The sequence below is a fragment of the Candoia aspera genome, chromosome 3 (assembly GCF_035149785.1).
Source record: "Candoia aspera isolate rCanAsp1 chromosome 3, rCanAsp1.hap2, whole genome shotgun sequence".
Lineage (NCBI taxonomy): Eukaryota > Metazoa > Chordata > Lepidosauria > Squamata > Boidae > Candoia > Candoia aspera.
The window spans coordinates 80,184,573-80,202,087 of NC_086155.1; the positions used below are offsets into that span (position 1 = coordinate 80,184,573).

Here is a 17,515-nt window from a genome sequence, read left to right on the forward strand (position 1 = left end):
TGAAAATATATACCCTTCAATTATTATAACTTCTAAATTTGTTCTAATAATAATGTGGTATCTATAATATTATGTAATTACACGATACCTGCAATAATTACATAATGGCCATGAGATCTGGATAAAGGGATTTCCCTATTTATACTTTTGGGAGAATACATTCTCTGTCTGCAAAAGCTATTCAGTTTTCTGGATGGAAGACAAAAGTATCTGCTGGGGTCAGAGGGAGGGAGGGATTAGAATGGCCAAATACTGTAGCAACGCATCAGAAATATGAGTCTATAAGACTATGTAAATTTCAAGCATGTGCAACAATGCTTCAGGTTTTGAGCACCTGGCATACTCAAATGCACAAAAGCTGACATACAAACTTGGCATACAGTATATAGTTTACATTATCAAAAGTGCAAGTGGACTTGCACACACTTATGCAAGTAATTATGGGAGCAATTGGGTGAAAATGTAGTACTGTAATGCCCTACAACTGCAAACAAGTAAGACTTCTTTCTAGAGCTATTATGGTACATAAGTCTTCTTTTGCCATTGTGGGCACAAATCAATTTTCCTTATAATGCCACCAAAAAGATTCCAACAGGAAATGGAATCCATCTCTCTCCAAATCTTTCTTTCAATCAACTAAAGAATAGTTGTGACAGATTGAAATCTTGTTACAGAAATGCCTTGGGATAGATGTTGATCACAAGTGCTTAATTCAGATAAATGTTGATCACAAGTGCTTAATTCAATGCAAATGTCCACAGAACAGAAACAATGAACGTTCATTTTGCCAGATCATGCTGTTTGTAAGCAGTACTATGGGGAAAACTTCCTTGTTTGTAAAGATTATAAGAATCACAAATTCATTTGATGTGAGTCTGGTTTCCTGCCCAGAAAAATCTTTGCATGACCAGTTATACTAGCAGCCTGGCATTTCCTTTCTGGGAATTCTATCTTTCTATAAAGAATAATTTTGCTTTACATTCCCTAAAGCCCGAGTCATGCTTTTCTGATGTCAAGCAAATTAATCTGCAAACCCCACAATCTAATTTTTCCTATTGTGTTTTACGAAGTATATTTTGCCAGGATATTTGGAAACAAGTAAATGCTTTAAAATGTGATTGGGTAAGTCCCTAAAACAAGCATAATATTCTTTTATCAGATTGCCATCCCAGCTTTCAGTGTGAGTTGAGACCCATATAAGTAAGATTACTGAGCAATATTTTAATTGAGAAATGAAATACAACCACAAATGAACTTACCTGAACTGCTTTTTTTCCAACAAAAGGAGGAACACATATGACAAATTTGCCATGGGGAAAAATATGGGGAAATTTTACAATTTGACAAGACTCCAAGCTTGGTCAGATAGATTAAATCATCTTTTCATTAATATGAAAGATAGAATCAAGCATGTATTGCTTGGGACATGTCTGTATTATTAAAAAATATGTATAATGAATCACTAAATGACAAATTGGACTTTACCTAACTACACCAAACATTCAAAATCATCACTGATTTTTAAAAATTGGCAGATCTATATTAGCATAAAACAAATTGTATCACAGAATACAAAAAATGAAAAGCTGACATAACAAACCAGGTGCATTAAAATGCAAATCTTATGAAATCATGGAAAACCAAAAGATTTGGTCTAGTGCTCAAAAAGCCTTGTTTCTCTGCTGTTCTTGTTACTATTCAATCTTGGGCACCAAGCATCAAATAAACAAGGATGGGATGCAATGTCCAATAGCACTGTCCACATCCTATGAGAGAGGAGTTGGAGAAAAAGAAAGCTGGATATTCAAATGGATAACAGCCTGGACCAAGAAGAATCTCTTAAGGCAAAGATGCTGATGCATGAAGGCAGGTTAATGAAGTTTTAGCCTATAGGCCAACATCACATCAAAGAGACCCTCTTTCCAAGACCTGCTAGCTCCCTCTCATAGCATCTTCCCCCTTAGGACTTGGGATGGCTCAGTTTTTGAACACTGAGAGGTTTTCCTCCTCAGCACTCAGAAATAGAACACTATGAAGCACTGAAAGAGACTCCTGCCTCCAGTCCTTACAGAAGAAAATAGGGAACAAGATTTTGGGAGATGTTAGAAAACTACATTCCTGCTGATTCCTTTGGATCTTTTCAATGATTTTCAAAAGCACTATGGTATATTTCTGATCCACTTTCCTGACTCATCTGTAGGCAAGGCGACTTGGTAATCTGCTTTTACTGGGACAGCCAATTCCAGAATGTGAAGTAGGGAGATTACTACTCAATCCTGGGTATCTTAAATTTGGGATCTGCAAGGCAGCTTCACATGATGGATGGCACCCTGCCCCACAGTCAAAACCAAAACTAAGGGGGTGACACTTAGCCCACATTTCTTTCTTTATATTAGACCCCTGTGCATAATGTTTAAATATTTTTCATTAGGTCCTGAATATAGGAAGAGTTTCTTCTTCAGAACAGACATCAAGCTTGCTGGTTTTGACTTCCACCAGAATAATAGGTAACCTGCTGCTCAATTTCATGCTCTGAAGCTGAAAATGTATTTCCAAAATGAAGAGTTCTCCAGGAAATATGATTTTGTGCTCTTTTGCCCAAAGCATCTCTTCAGACAGAGAATTAACAAGGCTACTATATCTTTTTTAAAGTATAAACTTCTCATCTCCTTCCTTTTCTCCTTAGATTTGCAGAAATAGGTATTTTTCTGGTGACACAGTTTTGCAATACTCTTAATGTGCATTGAGCCATTCAGCCTCATTTAAATAACCTTGAGCCAAGGTCACAGTGATAACTCAGCATTACCCACTTCATAAGAAGTCCTGCAAAAAGAAAAAGCCTATCCAGGAAAAGATTCAAGGAAATGGCTAAACTGTTGTTGTGCGAACAAAATTTTTGAGGATGAACATCCTGTCTCTTGGAACATGCACAAGGGAAGAAATAGGAAACTGATCCTCAGAAAAGCAAAGCGAACATGAACAAGAGAAACAAATTTCCTATTTACGTAAGTCAAGCTGACAGCTTCCTCCTCTCTTACTCTAGATGCTTAAAGCTGCATAATTAAGAGGGTTCCCGAATTCTTTACATTCCCACAATAGTTTTATTTTGAAGGGGGGAAATGCCTGTATCAAATTTTTATTGCAGTTATAGATCAACATAAGGAGGGTGGGGCACATTCATTAAAATAGCATAAAGGATACATCAAGAATAGATATATGATATAAAAGAGATATAAATTAAAAACTACAAGAATATATAAAAAGTGAGAATCTAAAAGACTCTAAAAGAAGGGGTAGGAGCATTAGATGGATATAGGGGAACATATGTGGAAGACTATATCAAGTTACAAAACACTCTAATATTTTGTAGCAAACTAGATGCTCATTAAATCTAGTTTATAAAGTGGAGCCCCAAGCACAGATCATCATCCAATGAATGGGAAGCTTATATTGATTACCATATTTGGGGTGTTGGTTTACAATTCTATGTAGTATATGTGTAAAGAAAATGGGTTAACTCAATGATTGAATTAAATATGTTGTGGTAACACATCCATTATTTCTCTTACTCATTACTTGAGCCTAAGATTTATTAGAATTCTAAATGGCTGCTTAAGACAGAGTACCCCAATCCCAGTACCCATAACAGATATGTCGAAGAATATACACATTTTGATTGTGCTACATAGTAATAAAAATATTCAGCATTCATAAATTACAGCATGACATGTATCTACCCTTCCAGAACTTTCACATTGGATATAAGCTTAATCACAATAATTTTCAACTGAGATAACTCATGTGTGTAGCTGGCCAAATATTTCTCTGCAAGTCTGAAACCTAACCCATGTACATATCCCCGGAATTTAACAACCTTGCATCAAAATCATAGGAATAGCACTGTTGGACCAGGCGAAGGCTTATCTTAGTCCAAGATTTTGTTTTCCATAGTAGCCATCCAAATGGCTCCAGAATGCTCACAAGTAGGCAATGTAAAAATACACGTCTCCCACTATTGTCCCTGTGCAACTGGTAGTTGGAAGTGTGCTATCCTCAGCTCAGAGGTAACCCTGAGTCCTCAAGATCTGTATCCCTTGTTCCCCATGCATTGTTTACTTTTATCAAGCTTTATTATATACATAAAGTCAATTACAACCAAGATCAAGTCCAGTTAAGGAACAATGATTCGTGTAGAGAACAATTAATATGTTGGATGAAAACAATACTTCTGAGAAAGAGTTCAGGAAGGGGAAAAGAAACAGCTGCTTCATGGAAAATTATTCAGAAGCAATTAGTCATGTCTTTTACACTTTTACCTCATCCTTCATAATTAAGTCTTAGGAGAAATCAGTAATTTCCTGCACTTTCTGTTTATTTCCTGTTTATTTTTCCTTTCAACTTGATAATACAGTATCTATACAATGTCACAACAAGCTACCATAACATTTTAAACTAAATGTCACAACTTTAGGCAAGGAGTAGAAGAATCAAAATAATTTATTAAGGATTATGAATTCCTATTACCAGTTACACAAAAATTTTATTGTGAGAATGAGAAGAAAAAGAGGGGAAAACACTATCAAATAGAGATAGACAGACAGACAGACAACAGATAATTCTCACTCTTGAATGACTATATGATATGGATACCTCTACGGTAGCAGTGTAGTCTTTGTGCGTACAGTGTATACTTTTTTTTTTTTTACACTTGCATATATTGTGCCTGGATAAATCATGAGAGGAACTGTTTAGGTCTGCCTGGAGTCATACATTTTAAAGAAGTGACACATCTTAACTATAGTTCCATGATTTGCAACTTAAAATTATGTTAAGTACTCTGCCTCATTAGCAGTTTCACCCCAGTCATGGAAGGAATTGTTAGGTGTTAAACCACGTTTAAGCAGCTTCAAGGAGGGCTATTATATAATTTACTCCGATGTTTCCATATCATATCATCCATCTTTATCCTATCCTACTTGTACTGTCCAAGACGTTTCTTATACTGCTCAGTTTCCACTCATTAACAAGTCTCTACTTAAATCCTACTCCATCTCTCCTGCCAAATATCTGATGATAAATGGAAGACAATGTTATCTGAATCCTGCATAAAGGTCTGTAAAGGAGGTAATTAAAAACTCCTGTGGAATAACACTCAAGTTATGCCCAACATAATATAATCTCTGTTATAATAGTTTTATTACTTTTATTGTATGTATTTATTTTGTTGTAAGCTGCCTGGAGATGTTTAATGAGGCAGCTAAAATATGGAAAGTAAGTAAAGTAATACGAAAGAACAGTTCAGTAGCAGAAAACCTAGTGATCTGCACCAACCAAACATTTCAGGTGTAAAATGTGTCACTGTTCAGTTCTCATAATCACAGCTGGTGAAATAGAAAATGTCTGCTAGAAAGTATTCCAGCAAAAAGGCATGAAGATGTTAATTTTATTTGCTGGTATGTATACAATAGTACTTAAGCCTTATTGGCAATATAGGTTGCCATATACAAAACCCTAAGTGTCTGAAAATGACAGGTAGCTTGCAGCATAAAGAGATTGTTCTTTAGTATGGACTCAGTACTGAATGTGTCTATAACAAGCAGCACAGACATACAGTATGTTGTCTAATAAAGTTGATACAAGCCCTTCAGGATTATATTGAACCTAGTAGGTGAATGTTTATGTGTGTCCAGCCAACCAAGTAAGCAAGAACATCTTGAGATTGACAAGGGAAGTAAGAGATGAGAAGGAACACATAAGGGAAATAAAGCGAGGTTTTGTTCTTTCAGTTATTCTTGATGGTAATTTTGTCTAGCCAGTGTCCCCAGGACTAATTAAACTGAGTGATATCAGAAATAGGCATCATTTCAACTATTGCCTCAGCGGGGCTCTACAAACTGCTAAAAATGACTCTAAGAGCAAAACACAGGATAGTGCGACCATGTTAAAGTGTAAGACTGATGCAGGGATCTATTGACTATCATGAAATCTGTGTTTAGATACTTTGGTGGGAGGAGGGGAGGAGGGATTTCTAAGTTACAGAGAATGAGGACGATTCAATGTTTGTGTGCAAAAGAGAGAGTGGTGTGAAGAGAATATTAGTCCACTATAACATAGGGTCTTCAGGAGTAAAAAAATTGCTTACTCCTGGCCTACTAAAATAAAAAAATGAACATTACTTCATTTTTTCACAATGCCAATAAAACACAAGCAGTCAGGGCACCATAACTGATCTGGGATCAAAATCTCTCCTTTATAGTCTCTGCAGATATTGACTGGATGTTTATCCTTTCTCTCTCCATTCCATCTTTCTTCCTTAACTAAAAATGGTATATGCAATCATCTCAGTTCACAACTGAGCAGAAATAGCACCATTAAGGCTGAATATTCAATGAGGCTAACACATTTTAAAGAATTCTTCTACATCCTTCCCCAACCTAGCACTCTATATAGTTGGAACTGCAGCTCCCAGAACTGCCAACTAAGACCAACCTATCTGGAGGAGTTCAAGTTGGGGAAAGTGTGCCTTACTGAGAACTGTGAACATTACAACTTTGGATTTCAGGTGTAGGTCATATTTTAATGCTCTGCCTTGCTACACAGTAAGCCTGTTCTAGAGTACCATATCAAGGAATAAACATGAATTATGGAACATTTCACTGACTATGAACAGAAGGAAAAGGTAAAGGAAATGCTTGTGTGCATGTGTGCATCTGTGTAAGAGTCAGTATTCAGAAGAACTTTATTCAATCTGTCATGTTTAGGAGCATTTGTTCAACTTAACAGAAAAACACTTTCAAAAACAGCAAGAGAAGAACACTGTGAGACATTCTATGCTGGTAAGTCACTAGATGAAACCATACATATTAGTCTTGTGAAACCTGAATGCACTCTTTGCATTCCTAGATCTAAATTCTTTTCAGTCAAAGGAGGCATTATTCAGACCCTTAAGGCACTATTCCTGCCACACAATTTGTTTCCACATTTTGTAGATGGCACTTTCATCCAAAAATCACCACCACCACCACAGGGCAGTATATTTAATTGTATACCCCTAACAAACAATAAAATGCTGGTGCCAGCCATGCTTTCCTTAGGAAGGTATTTCAAGTTGGGATGTTGCTTCAGGGAACAGTCCACTTCTTTTTTGTTGATGAAAAGATTTCTTCTGCTCCATCTGTAATATGGAGAAGGCTTTCATCTCATATCCAGATAAATGCAGACTGATGTTAGAGGTTGCATTATTTCAAATATTTCAATTCCGAGCCATTTAGAGCTCTCAAAATAAGCATCATACTTTGAAATGGCAGCCAATTAAAATCCTTCAGAACTGATAAAACGTGACTCCAACTGTAACAGTACTATTATTTCCTGCGATCTTGACACTCTACCTCTATTGATGCAGCCCAAAACTGCATTAGCTTTTTTGGCAGCTACAGCACATTGTGGGCTCACCCTTAATCTGTGGTCTACCAAGACCTCCAGATCTTTCTCACAAGTACCGTTGCTAAGTACCACCTATCTTGTACCTGTGCATCTGCCAGGATGCAGTTTTGATTTAATGGAGTTTCATCCAACTTATTACTGAATCCAGGCAGCTCTACATTCTGATGATAATGAAATATAATGCTGGATGTCATTTCAGTCCACACTCCAAGAGGGTTTCACCCAGCAGCTTCATATGTAAGTTAAAAAACCATGAGTGATAAGACAGAAGCTTGTGAGATTCCATAAACTCAGATGCCATAAGGGAGGGAGAAATCTCTCAACACAATTTTATGAAACTAATTCCACAGGAAGGAAAAAGAAATTAATAATAATAATAATAATAATTAGTTTTTGCATGTGTGCATAAGTAGTCCTATAGGCATCACTGTTATTTCAGTAGAACAAACTGAACTTTTGTTACTGTATTAACTCCAAATGACTTTAAATGTCACTCTTGATAAGCAACCAAGACAAGTATAGCCAGGAAACTGGTTTATCAACATTCTTTTCAGTATTGTCTAGCCTAATGTGTCCATACTGAATAAAAATATATTTAAGAATATATTTAATTAAGGCAATAGTTTCTGCATACAAAAATCTGTAGACACTGTTTAAAGAACTGTTTTTGTCAATTCTTTTTGCAGTCTCGTACATTGCATATGTTGGTCTGATGGGAGTAGACTGTGCATGCTTTGAAAATTATTCAGAAAACATTCTTCAGACCTCATGCAAACACAGCACCTTTCTGTTATTCATTATAGCATGCAGATCTAAGCCTGAAAAAAAATGCTACCTTAATGAAGAACAGAGGAGACATAGTGTGCTTGACCTTGCATGAGGTCCAAAACACTTCTTCCAAATCAGTTTTGAAGTGCACAGAAACCTAGCTGAAAGACCCCAGAACAATGAGAGAACATTGGGCCAGAGAAAGGCGGGATATTTGTGAAGATCATTGCTTTCTCTTTCCACCAGCGAATGCACTGTGAGCAAACTGCTATTTTTACAGCAACAGTTTAAACAATGTTAAGCCCAAGGCTTACAATTCTTTCAAAGGATTTTCACAGAGTAGCTGAACTTTTAAATAATTTGTATTTTAGAATACATAAATAAACATAATATTCACAGTGGGGATCTATACACCAAACCAGTAATTCTGAGATCATCAGTTTCCAAAGAAGTTGGATTAGTCTGCAGCCTCCCAACATCAATATAAGCTTTTGGTCATAATCAACTTTACTTTCCTTAAAGTTCAGAGGCCAGTGTCAGAGGACTGGGAATATCTCTAGGGATTCTTGATGATGACTGAACTTGAGTCATGGCTATTCAAACACTAAGATGAGTTCTTGTTTTAATATAAACTCTATTTCTCCTTCACCAGTAATGCCCTCTGTCACCTAAAAGTCTGAGGCAAGATTGATAAAAACACGATAAGCATCCAAAGAATAGAAGGTAACCTTCTCTAAACTGTCATATTCTCTTTAATGAACTAGTCTGCTGGAGAAGATGCACTGAGATTAGGGACTGAAATTATATTCCAGGAATTCATCAGATTTAGGAGGGAAGGACAAAGAGCTACCCAGACAGCCAAAAGGGGAGTAAGAATACTGGCACTCCAGCAAGTACTTCAACCCCTTCACTGTATTTCCTTTCATAGCAAGAGAAAAAAAAATGGTGATAGTGGGACAGAAAGCCACCTTGTGATTGTATATCCAAAATAGGGAGTTGGTGGCAAGGTACCAGCTACAGTGCCTTGACACTTGGCAGAAGTTCTAGTAGGTGACAAGCAAGAATTCTTGATAATGAGAAACAACACTGCAGCTCCAGAGGAAATGCAACAAGTGTCTTTACGTTACTTCCTCTGGGTTAACTGACTCAGCTTCCCAACACCAAATCACATGGTAGCATATGAGGATAGGAGGGAGGCATCCATCTCAAATCAGCACCATCCCTGAACATGGAGAGGGCCTATTATCGGGGGTGGGGGTGGGGGGGAGAGTATGAGAGGACGTTTTTGTAACCAGTATGTTCATATTGTTGGCCTCAGTCCATGGAATATACTGCATGACTGCATAAAACAGGAAAAAGCTCGTTCATTTGAACAACAGTAACATTCCAAAGATTCCTGACAAGGAGGCTAATATCCTTTTTGTTGGCCTTCCAAAGTGGTAACAACATCCTGACAGATACTTAGATGATGTCCATGGGGGATTTGCTAAATAACTCCACTTTATAGTTCATCCAAGTTCTGAGTATGTCTCCATTACTCCCTAACCCTATCAGAATGTGGGGAACAGGCAGATGAACACAGATTCTGCAGTTCAAATAAGAAGTTGAACAAAACTGTATAATACAAAACATAATTTTTCATTTATCACTTCCTATTCCTAATTTCTGCTCCACTGCTAGGATATACAATATTTTGTTGCAATGAGAAGCCAACCATGTTATTCCCTTCTCCTGCTTTTTCTATTGCATGCCCCAACATATTAGGGTGGGCACACCTTGGGTCTCTTCCCTGAAACAATGCCATCTGATGGGACCTAGGAGGTGTGTTTTTTCTGTTGTAGAGCCTGCCTGAAATATGGCTGGGCCAATCCTGTTGGCCTTCAGAAAGGCAGTAAAAACCTGGCTTTTCCTTGGGCTTTGGGCCCGGGATGAGTGGAGATTCTCAACTGTAGAGGGAACGCAATTTTCTGGTCACCTGTTGATGCTTTGGATTTCAACTGAACTAGTTTATTTTGCTTTTTAAAAAAAAAAAAAATTATTGTAGTCCACCCAGAGTTCAATGTTCAAGTCGGGCAGCTGTAGAAATTTTGTAAGTAAGTCAGGATTTGATTTCACCCCAAAGCAATACTGTAGTGTCAGAGGAAATTTTTTTCCTTATGACTGCAACCAGGGAGATTAGATTTACTCTCTATGTCTGCTGCTATTCTAATAATTAACAACTCTCTCCCCCCATTTTGATGACTTTATTTATATTTTTAGAAACCTGCAGGTTAGTATGTTTTTAATCATATCATATTAGGCTGAATTTGGCCCTTCATTTCAGTTTTGGGAGACCAGATTGTTTATACTTGCAGCCTGCATAGGCTGTCTTTGTTTTTTAATTGAAAATGCTGTCTCTAAAAGCAACACACAGACAATGTTCATCATGTTTACCTTGAGGGCTCTCTGCGCAACTTCACTTGAACCAATAGCAATGAGGTTTGGTCCAGCCATGCTGCAAAAACTTTTCAAATGCAAGGAGTCAGCAACAGGGACTGTAGAAACAGCATAATCCTGTATATAAATGAGGTATTTGCAAGGGAGTTATTTAGATTAATCATCGTATAAATTAAGCCAGTTATAAATTGTACTTTTGAGTGTCTAAATTATCTGCATATCTTATAGAGATAAATAGACTCACTTCTAGAAACACAGCTGGACAGTTTTGATTTCCCTTTGTATACCATCATTATTTCAGGAAACAAGTAAAAAATGAATAATTTTTCAGAGAAATAAACTGTACATTTACAATTTATATTAATATTACTAACATCAGCTAAAGTAAGTGTAGCACAATATTGGAAAGCATTGGAAGCACCTATTCTTATGGACAGGGCCTGGAAAATAAAGAAATCAGCATGATTTGTAAAATAAATGTTTGACTCTGTAAGTTAAAACTTTTTGTTGCTGTTCATTATTCATTCTATGAACTTCCTGTGAAAATAAGCTATGCTAAATTCAGAAAATTAAATTGTTACAATGAGTTTAGAATGACAATATGCTAAAGAATCCTTGGTAATTTCAGATTATTGTTATTACATTTATTTTTAAAAGACTTCTTAGCATATGGCTTCCGGGTATCTTTATCTACATCTATAATGGAATCTTATGCAAAAATCAAACTAGCTTATGGCATCATATATCACTTTCCTCATCTTTTATCCTCCTGATAATTCTTAGGATGGAATATTGGCCTTGTTCACAAATCAAGTAATTCCTAATGTGTTTTGCTTGGCTTTGGTTTAATGTGAACCCAATCACTACTGTTTGTAACCATAGTATATGGTTTATTGTCATGTGTGAATCAGTCCTCTATGGTTTAATATATCAGAGTTGGTTAAAATAAATCATATGACAGTCTGGCTTAGTCTTTGACTGGTACAAAATCAACCAATTAGATTCATAATCTCCACCAGACCTCACCAATAAAGTTAGCTATTATTAATAGTTTGTGGCTCAGCAACATTTTATTTTACAACACATTAAAATAGATTCATAGTAATAAGTGATCAACTCTTCCCATCTCACCCTAGATCTTTCTTGTTTTCAAAATGATGCCACAACAGGTTAAGACAGATAAATACCCATTATTATAATAAGAACTTTCAATTGTCTCAGCTCTGTGCAATGTGTTGCTGTCTTGACATTACTGCAAAACACCTCTAATGGCCAGCTTAGTTTGGGGCTCCTTATTTGCATTTGTACAAATTCCCATGTCTTGTATTTGCATTTCCATCCTCAGAAAGTAAATGATCATTACCTTCAGCAAAGGATCGTTACCTTGTCATGGTGCTGGAGCTTGAGGACCTCAATGATGCTATGAGCTAAACCGTGAAGGGCCACCCAAGATGGGAAGGTCATGACAGAGAGGTCAGACTAAATGCGATCCCTGGGGAAGGTAATGGCAACCCACCCCAGTATTCTTGCCATGAAAACTAAATGGATCAGTACAACCAGAGATATGTCGGTATACCATCGGAAGATGAGACCCCCAGGTCGGAAGATGGTCAAAATGCTACTGGGGAGGAACAGAGGATGAGTTCAACTAGCCCCAGATGTGATGACGCGGCTAGCTCAAAGCCGAAAGGACGGCTAGCGGCCGACGGTGCTGGTGGTGAACAGCGAATTCGATGTTCTAAGGATCAACACACCATTGGAACCTGGAATGTAAGATCTATGAGCCAGGGCAAATTGGATGTGGTTATTGGTGAGATGTCAAGATTAAAGATAGACATTTGGGGCGTCAGTGAACTGAAATGGACTGGAATGGGCCACTTCACATCAAATGACCACCAGATCTACTACTGTGGACAAGAGGACCACAGAGGAAATGGAGTAGCCTTCATAATTAATAGTAAAGTGGCTAAAGCAGTGCTTCGATACAATCCAAAAAACGATAGAATGATCTCAATTCATATTCAGGGCAAGCCATCTAACATCACAGTGATCCAAATATACGCCCCAACCACAGATGCTGAAGAAGCTGAAGTAGAGCAGTTCTACGAGGATCTGCAGCACCTACTGGACAACACGCCTAAAAGAGATGTTATTTTCATCACGGGAGACTGGAATGCTAAGGTGGGCAGTCAAATGACACCTGGAATTACAGGTAAGCATGGCCTGGGAGAACAAAATGAAGCAGGACATAGGCTGATAGAATTTTGCCGAGACAACTCACTCTGCATAACGAACACTCTCTTCCAACAACCTAAGAGACGGCTTTATACATGGACTTCACCAGATGGACAACACTAAAATCAGATTGACTACATCCTTTGCAGCCAAAGGTGGCAGACATCTATACAGTCGGTAAAAACAAGACCTGGAGCTGACTGTAGTTCCGATCACAAACTTCTTATTGCACAATTTAGGATCAGACTAAAGAGATTAGGGAAGACCCACAGTTCAGCTAGATATGAGCTCACTAATATTCCTAAGGAATATGCAGTGGAGGTGAAGAATAGATTTAAGGGACTGGACTTAGTATATAGGATCCCGGAAGAACTATGGACAGAAGTTCACAACATTGTTCAGGAGGCGGCAACAAAATACATCCCAAAGAAAGAGAAAACCAAGAAGGCAAAATGGCTGTCCACTGAGACACTAAAAGTAGCCCAAGAAAGAAGGAAAGCAAAAGGCAACAGTGATAGGGGAGATATGCCCAATTAAATGCAAAATTCCAGAGGGTAGCCAGAAGAGATAAGGAATTATTTTAAAACAAACACTGCGTGGAAGTGGAAGAAGACAATAGAATAGGAAGGACAAGAGACCTCTTCCAGAAAATTAGAAACATGGGAGGTAAATTCCAGGCAAAAATGGGTATGGTCAAAAACAAAGATGGCAAGGACCTAACAGAAGAAGAAGAGATCAAGAAAAGGTGGCAAGAATATACAGAAGACCTGTATAGGAAGGATAATAATATCGGGGATAGCTTTGATGGTGTGGTCAGCGAGCTAGAGCCAGACATCCTGAAGAGTGAGGTTGAATGGGCCTTAAGAAGCATTGCTAATAACAAGGCAGCAGGAGACGACGGCATCCCAGCTGAACTGTTCAAAATCTTGCAAGATGATGCTGTCAAGGTAATGCATGCTATATGCCAGCAAATTTGGAAAACACAAGAATGGCCATCAGATTGGAAAAAATCAACTTATATCCCCATACCAAAAAAGGGGAACACTAAAGAATGTTCAAACTATCGAACAGTGGCACTCCTTTCACATGCCAGTAAGGTAATGCTCAAGATCCTGCAAGGTAGACTTCAGCAATTCATGGGGCGAGAATTGCCAGATGTACAAGCTGGGTTTAGGAAAGGCAGAGGAACTAGGGACCAAATTGCCAATATCCGCTGGATAATGGAAAAAGCCAGGGAGTTTCAGAAAAACACCTATTTCTGTTTTATTGACTATTCTAAAGCCTTTGACTGTGTGGACCATAACAAATTGTGGCAAGTTCTTAGCAGTATGGGGATACCAAATCATCTTGTCTGCCTCCTGAAGAATCTGTATAACGACCAAGTAGCAACAGTAAGAACAGACCATGGAACAACGGACTGGTTTAAGATTGGGAAAGGAGTACAGCAGGGCTGTATACTCTCACCTTACCTATTCAACTTGTACGCAGAACACATCATGCGACATGCTGGGCTTGAGGAATTCAAGGCTGAAGTTAAAATCTCTGGAAGAAATATTAACAATCTCAGATATGCAGATGATACCACTTTGATGGCTGAAAGCAAAGAGGAAATGAGGAGCCTGATGATGAAGGTGAAAGAAGAAAGTGCAAAAGCTGGCTTGCAGCTAAACCTCAAAAAAACCAAGATTATGGCAACCAGCTTGATTGATAACTGGCAAATAGAGGGAGAAAATGTAGAAGCAGTGAAAGACTTTGTATTTCTAGGTGCAAAGATTACTGCAGATGCTGACTGCAGTCAGGAAATCAGAAGACGCTTAATCCTTGGGAGAAGAGCAATGACAAATCTCGATAAAATAGTTAAGAGCAGAGACATCACACTGACAACAAAGGTCCGCATCGTTAAAGCAATGGTGTTCCCCGTAGTAACACATGGCTGCGAGAGCTGGACCATAAGGAAGGGTGAGAGAAGGAAGATAGATGCTTTGGAACTGTGGTGTTGGAGGAAAATTCTGAGAGTGCCTTGGACTGCAAGAAGATCAAACCAGTCCACACTCCAGGAAATAAAGCCAGACTGCTCACTTGAGGGAATGATATTAAAGGCAAAACTGAAATACTTTGGCCACATAATGAGAAGACAGGACACCCTGGAGAAGATGCTGATGCTAGGGAGAGTGGAGGGCAAAAGGAAGAGGGGCCGACCAAGGGCAAGGTGGATGGATGATATTCTAGAGGTGACGGACTCGTCCCTGGGGGAGCTGGGGGTGCTGACGACCGACAGGAAGCTCTGGCGTGGGCTGGTCCATGAAGTCACAAAGAGTCGGAAGCAACTAAACGAATAAACAACAACCTCAGGAAGTACACCTGTAAATCTGCTAACCTTAAAGGTGTCTGCCAGAATTTCGGCACCACGATGGTTGGTCCGTTTTGAAAGACCCACAAAAAATTCCCGACCTTAAAAGCAGAGAAGATACATTGATGTTTAAACTCAAATGCAATAAATAAATAAATAAATAATCTAGCAATTCTTTTCAACTTAAGATAATAAACTTAGAATAATTAAGAGATGTTATTTGAAACTCTGCCTCAAATATACAAATCAAGTTTCATCATAGCTTCAGATATTTAGAATATGTTATAAATAGAACAACAGTGGCGATCTTCTTTTAAAATTCTATCGCAGCCTCAGCTTAGATAGATTACAGCAACAGTAAAGAGAAAAAGCAGCATGGACTGGAAGATCCAAGAATTATCAAAAGTCTTCCAGTAGGTAGTAAATCTTGGTAGCTGCTCAACAATACAGCTTCTAACACTAACTAAACTATTCTTCCTAACAAGTATATGGTAAATCAGACAGGTTTTGACACAGGTCCTTAACTTTATTCTCATTTACACATATATGTTAGCATATGTAACACCTAAGATTACTTCCAGTTTTGGGGAGTTTCTGATGCTATTGTTGGAAATACCAAAGCCAACTAGGAAACTCATAAATTAGCCTTTGTATGTATTAATGTTGTGATGTGAAAGGGACAATTCACATTATATAAATAATAATAATGGGGCTACTGGCAAACATTCTTTCATTATCCTTTATCAACACCACTTTCCTTTTCAGGCTATGATTTTGCTACCACTTTCCTGTTCAGGCTACAATTTTAATACTTTTTAAACATTTTACATATTATCAAAAATGGAACTGTTTTTGTCTTTTCCCTGCTTGCTCCCTCAGGGCACATCATGCAGTTATACAGTAAACTATATATGTCATGAGCACTGATGGTGAGCAGGAGTGGGGGGGGGGCTATCCAGGGGGGAAAACGCATGTGTAGTAGTGAGGAGTTGAGCAGCCATTCAAAGAGACACAGAACAGACCCGCCTTAACTTTTGGGGTTTATCTGTCTGGGTTTTTCCCACGCTTCTTCAGTTTGTTAGGATTTTCTGTCTAATGTAGCAGTAATAAACACTAGAGACCTACTCCTCATCTCAGCGTGGTTCCTGACTGTTAGGACAATATAAGAACTAAAATTTATCTACAATGTACAAAGAAAACTGTCTGCAATTACAATGTATGTGTCATGAGTGAGGATGGCAAGCAGGGGGCTCCCATCCAGGCTGTAAAGCGCATGCGTAGTACTGAGGAATTAGGTGGCCATTCAAAGAGACACAGATCAGACCCACCTTAGTATTTGGGGTTTATATGTCTGGGTTTTCCCACGCTTCTTCAGTTTGTTAGGATTCTCTGTTATGTATCAGTAATAAACACTAGAGACCTACTCCTTGTCTCAGCGTGGTTCCTGGCTGTATGTGACAACTAAGTATGTGACAACTAAGAAGGTTAATGTCAGAGGAAACTTTTTTATACCTAACACAACACATAATACCAGTAATACTTACTATATTTGTTCTCCTTCACTTGTTATTATAACTTGAAATAATTTTATCTTAGAAAAAGATTTCCTGTACTGCAAGTCTAATATCACTGATAGTAAAGCAAATTTACTAATGTAATGTTATGCTAGGAGAATTTGCACATCCTGTAGTTAGTCATGAGTATGCTATAAGTAACCTCTCTGTGGAATTCAAACATTAAAAAGATTTTTAAACTTACTATACCTGTAAATAAAACATCTCCTCCATCTAAGGTTGCCTGTTCATCTGTCATCTCTATAATATTCAAGCTAAGACTGTCAAGTGCTGTCTTCATTGCTTCAATCTGTTTGGGAAAACAAAACAAAACAAAATAAAACTTAGAATTTGATTTAATGATGCAAACCTAGAGTATCTGCACACAGATGGACTTCAGATCTACTCTAACTGAACCAGACCTCTTCCAATAAGGCAGCTTTATTAAACTTTAAAATGAGTATTGCCACTGCTGCTAATCCAAAATGTTACTTCATTTATTCCGGTTACAGTAGATTCAAGGGAAAGACAAATCCAATAAATTGTTTAGGAAAACTTTTTTTTTAAATAAGGATTCACTGTAAAACATACAATGACTTTGTCTGAATTAGAATACTACCTTGAAGAATAATGATCATAGCACATTTTGATGACAATAGTTTCACTGCATATCTGTCATATGTAGCTTGACAATTTAAGTTTCCAGAGAAAATGTAAATAGTATACAGTA

General features: G+C 37.8%; 1 protein-coding gene across 3 annotated transcripts in view; it reads right to left on the reverse strand.

Annotated features, from left to right (window-relative positions):
- Positions 1 to 17,515, reverse strand: part of DDAH1 (dimethylarginine dimethylaminohydrolase 1) — a 94,053-nt gene that overhangs the window by 5,805 nt on the left and 70,733 nt on the right. For all 3 annotated transcript variants that reach the window (XM_063298211.1, XM_063298209.1, XM_063298210.1), the window contains exons 2-4: positions 16,996 to 17,095; positions 15,260 to 15,333; positions 10,645 to 10,764 (exon numbers count right to left, since the gene is read on the reverse strand). In XM_063298211.1, coding sequence (XP_063154281.1) covers positions 10,645 to 10,764; positions 15,260 to 15,333; positions 16,996 to 17,086 — 285 coding nt within the window. In that variant the 5' untranslated portion in view covers positions 17,087 to 17,095. The remainder of the gene's footprint in view (positions 1 to 10,644; positions 10,765 to 15,259; positions 15,334 to 16,995; positions 17,096 to 17,515) is intronic.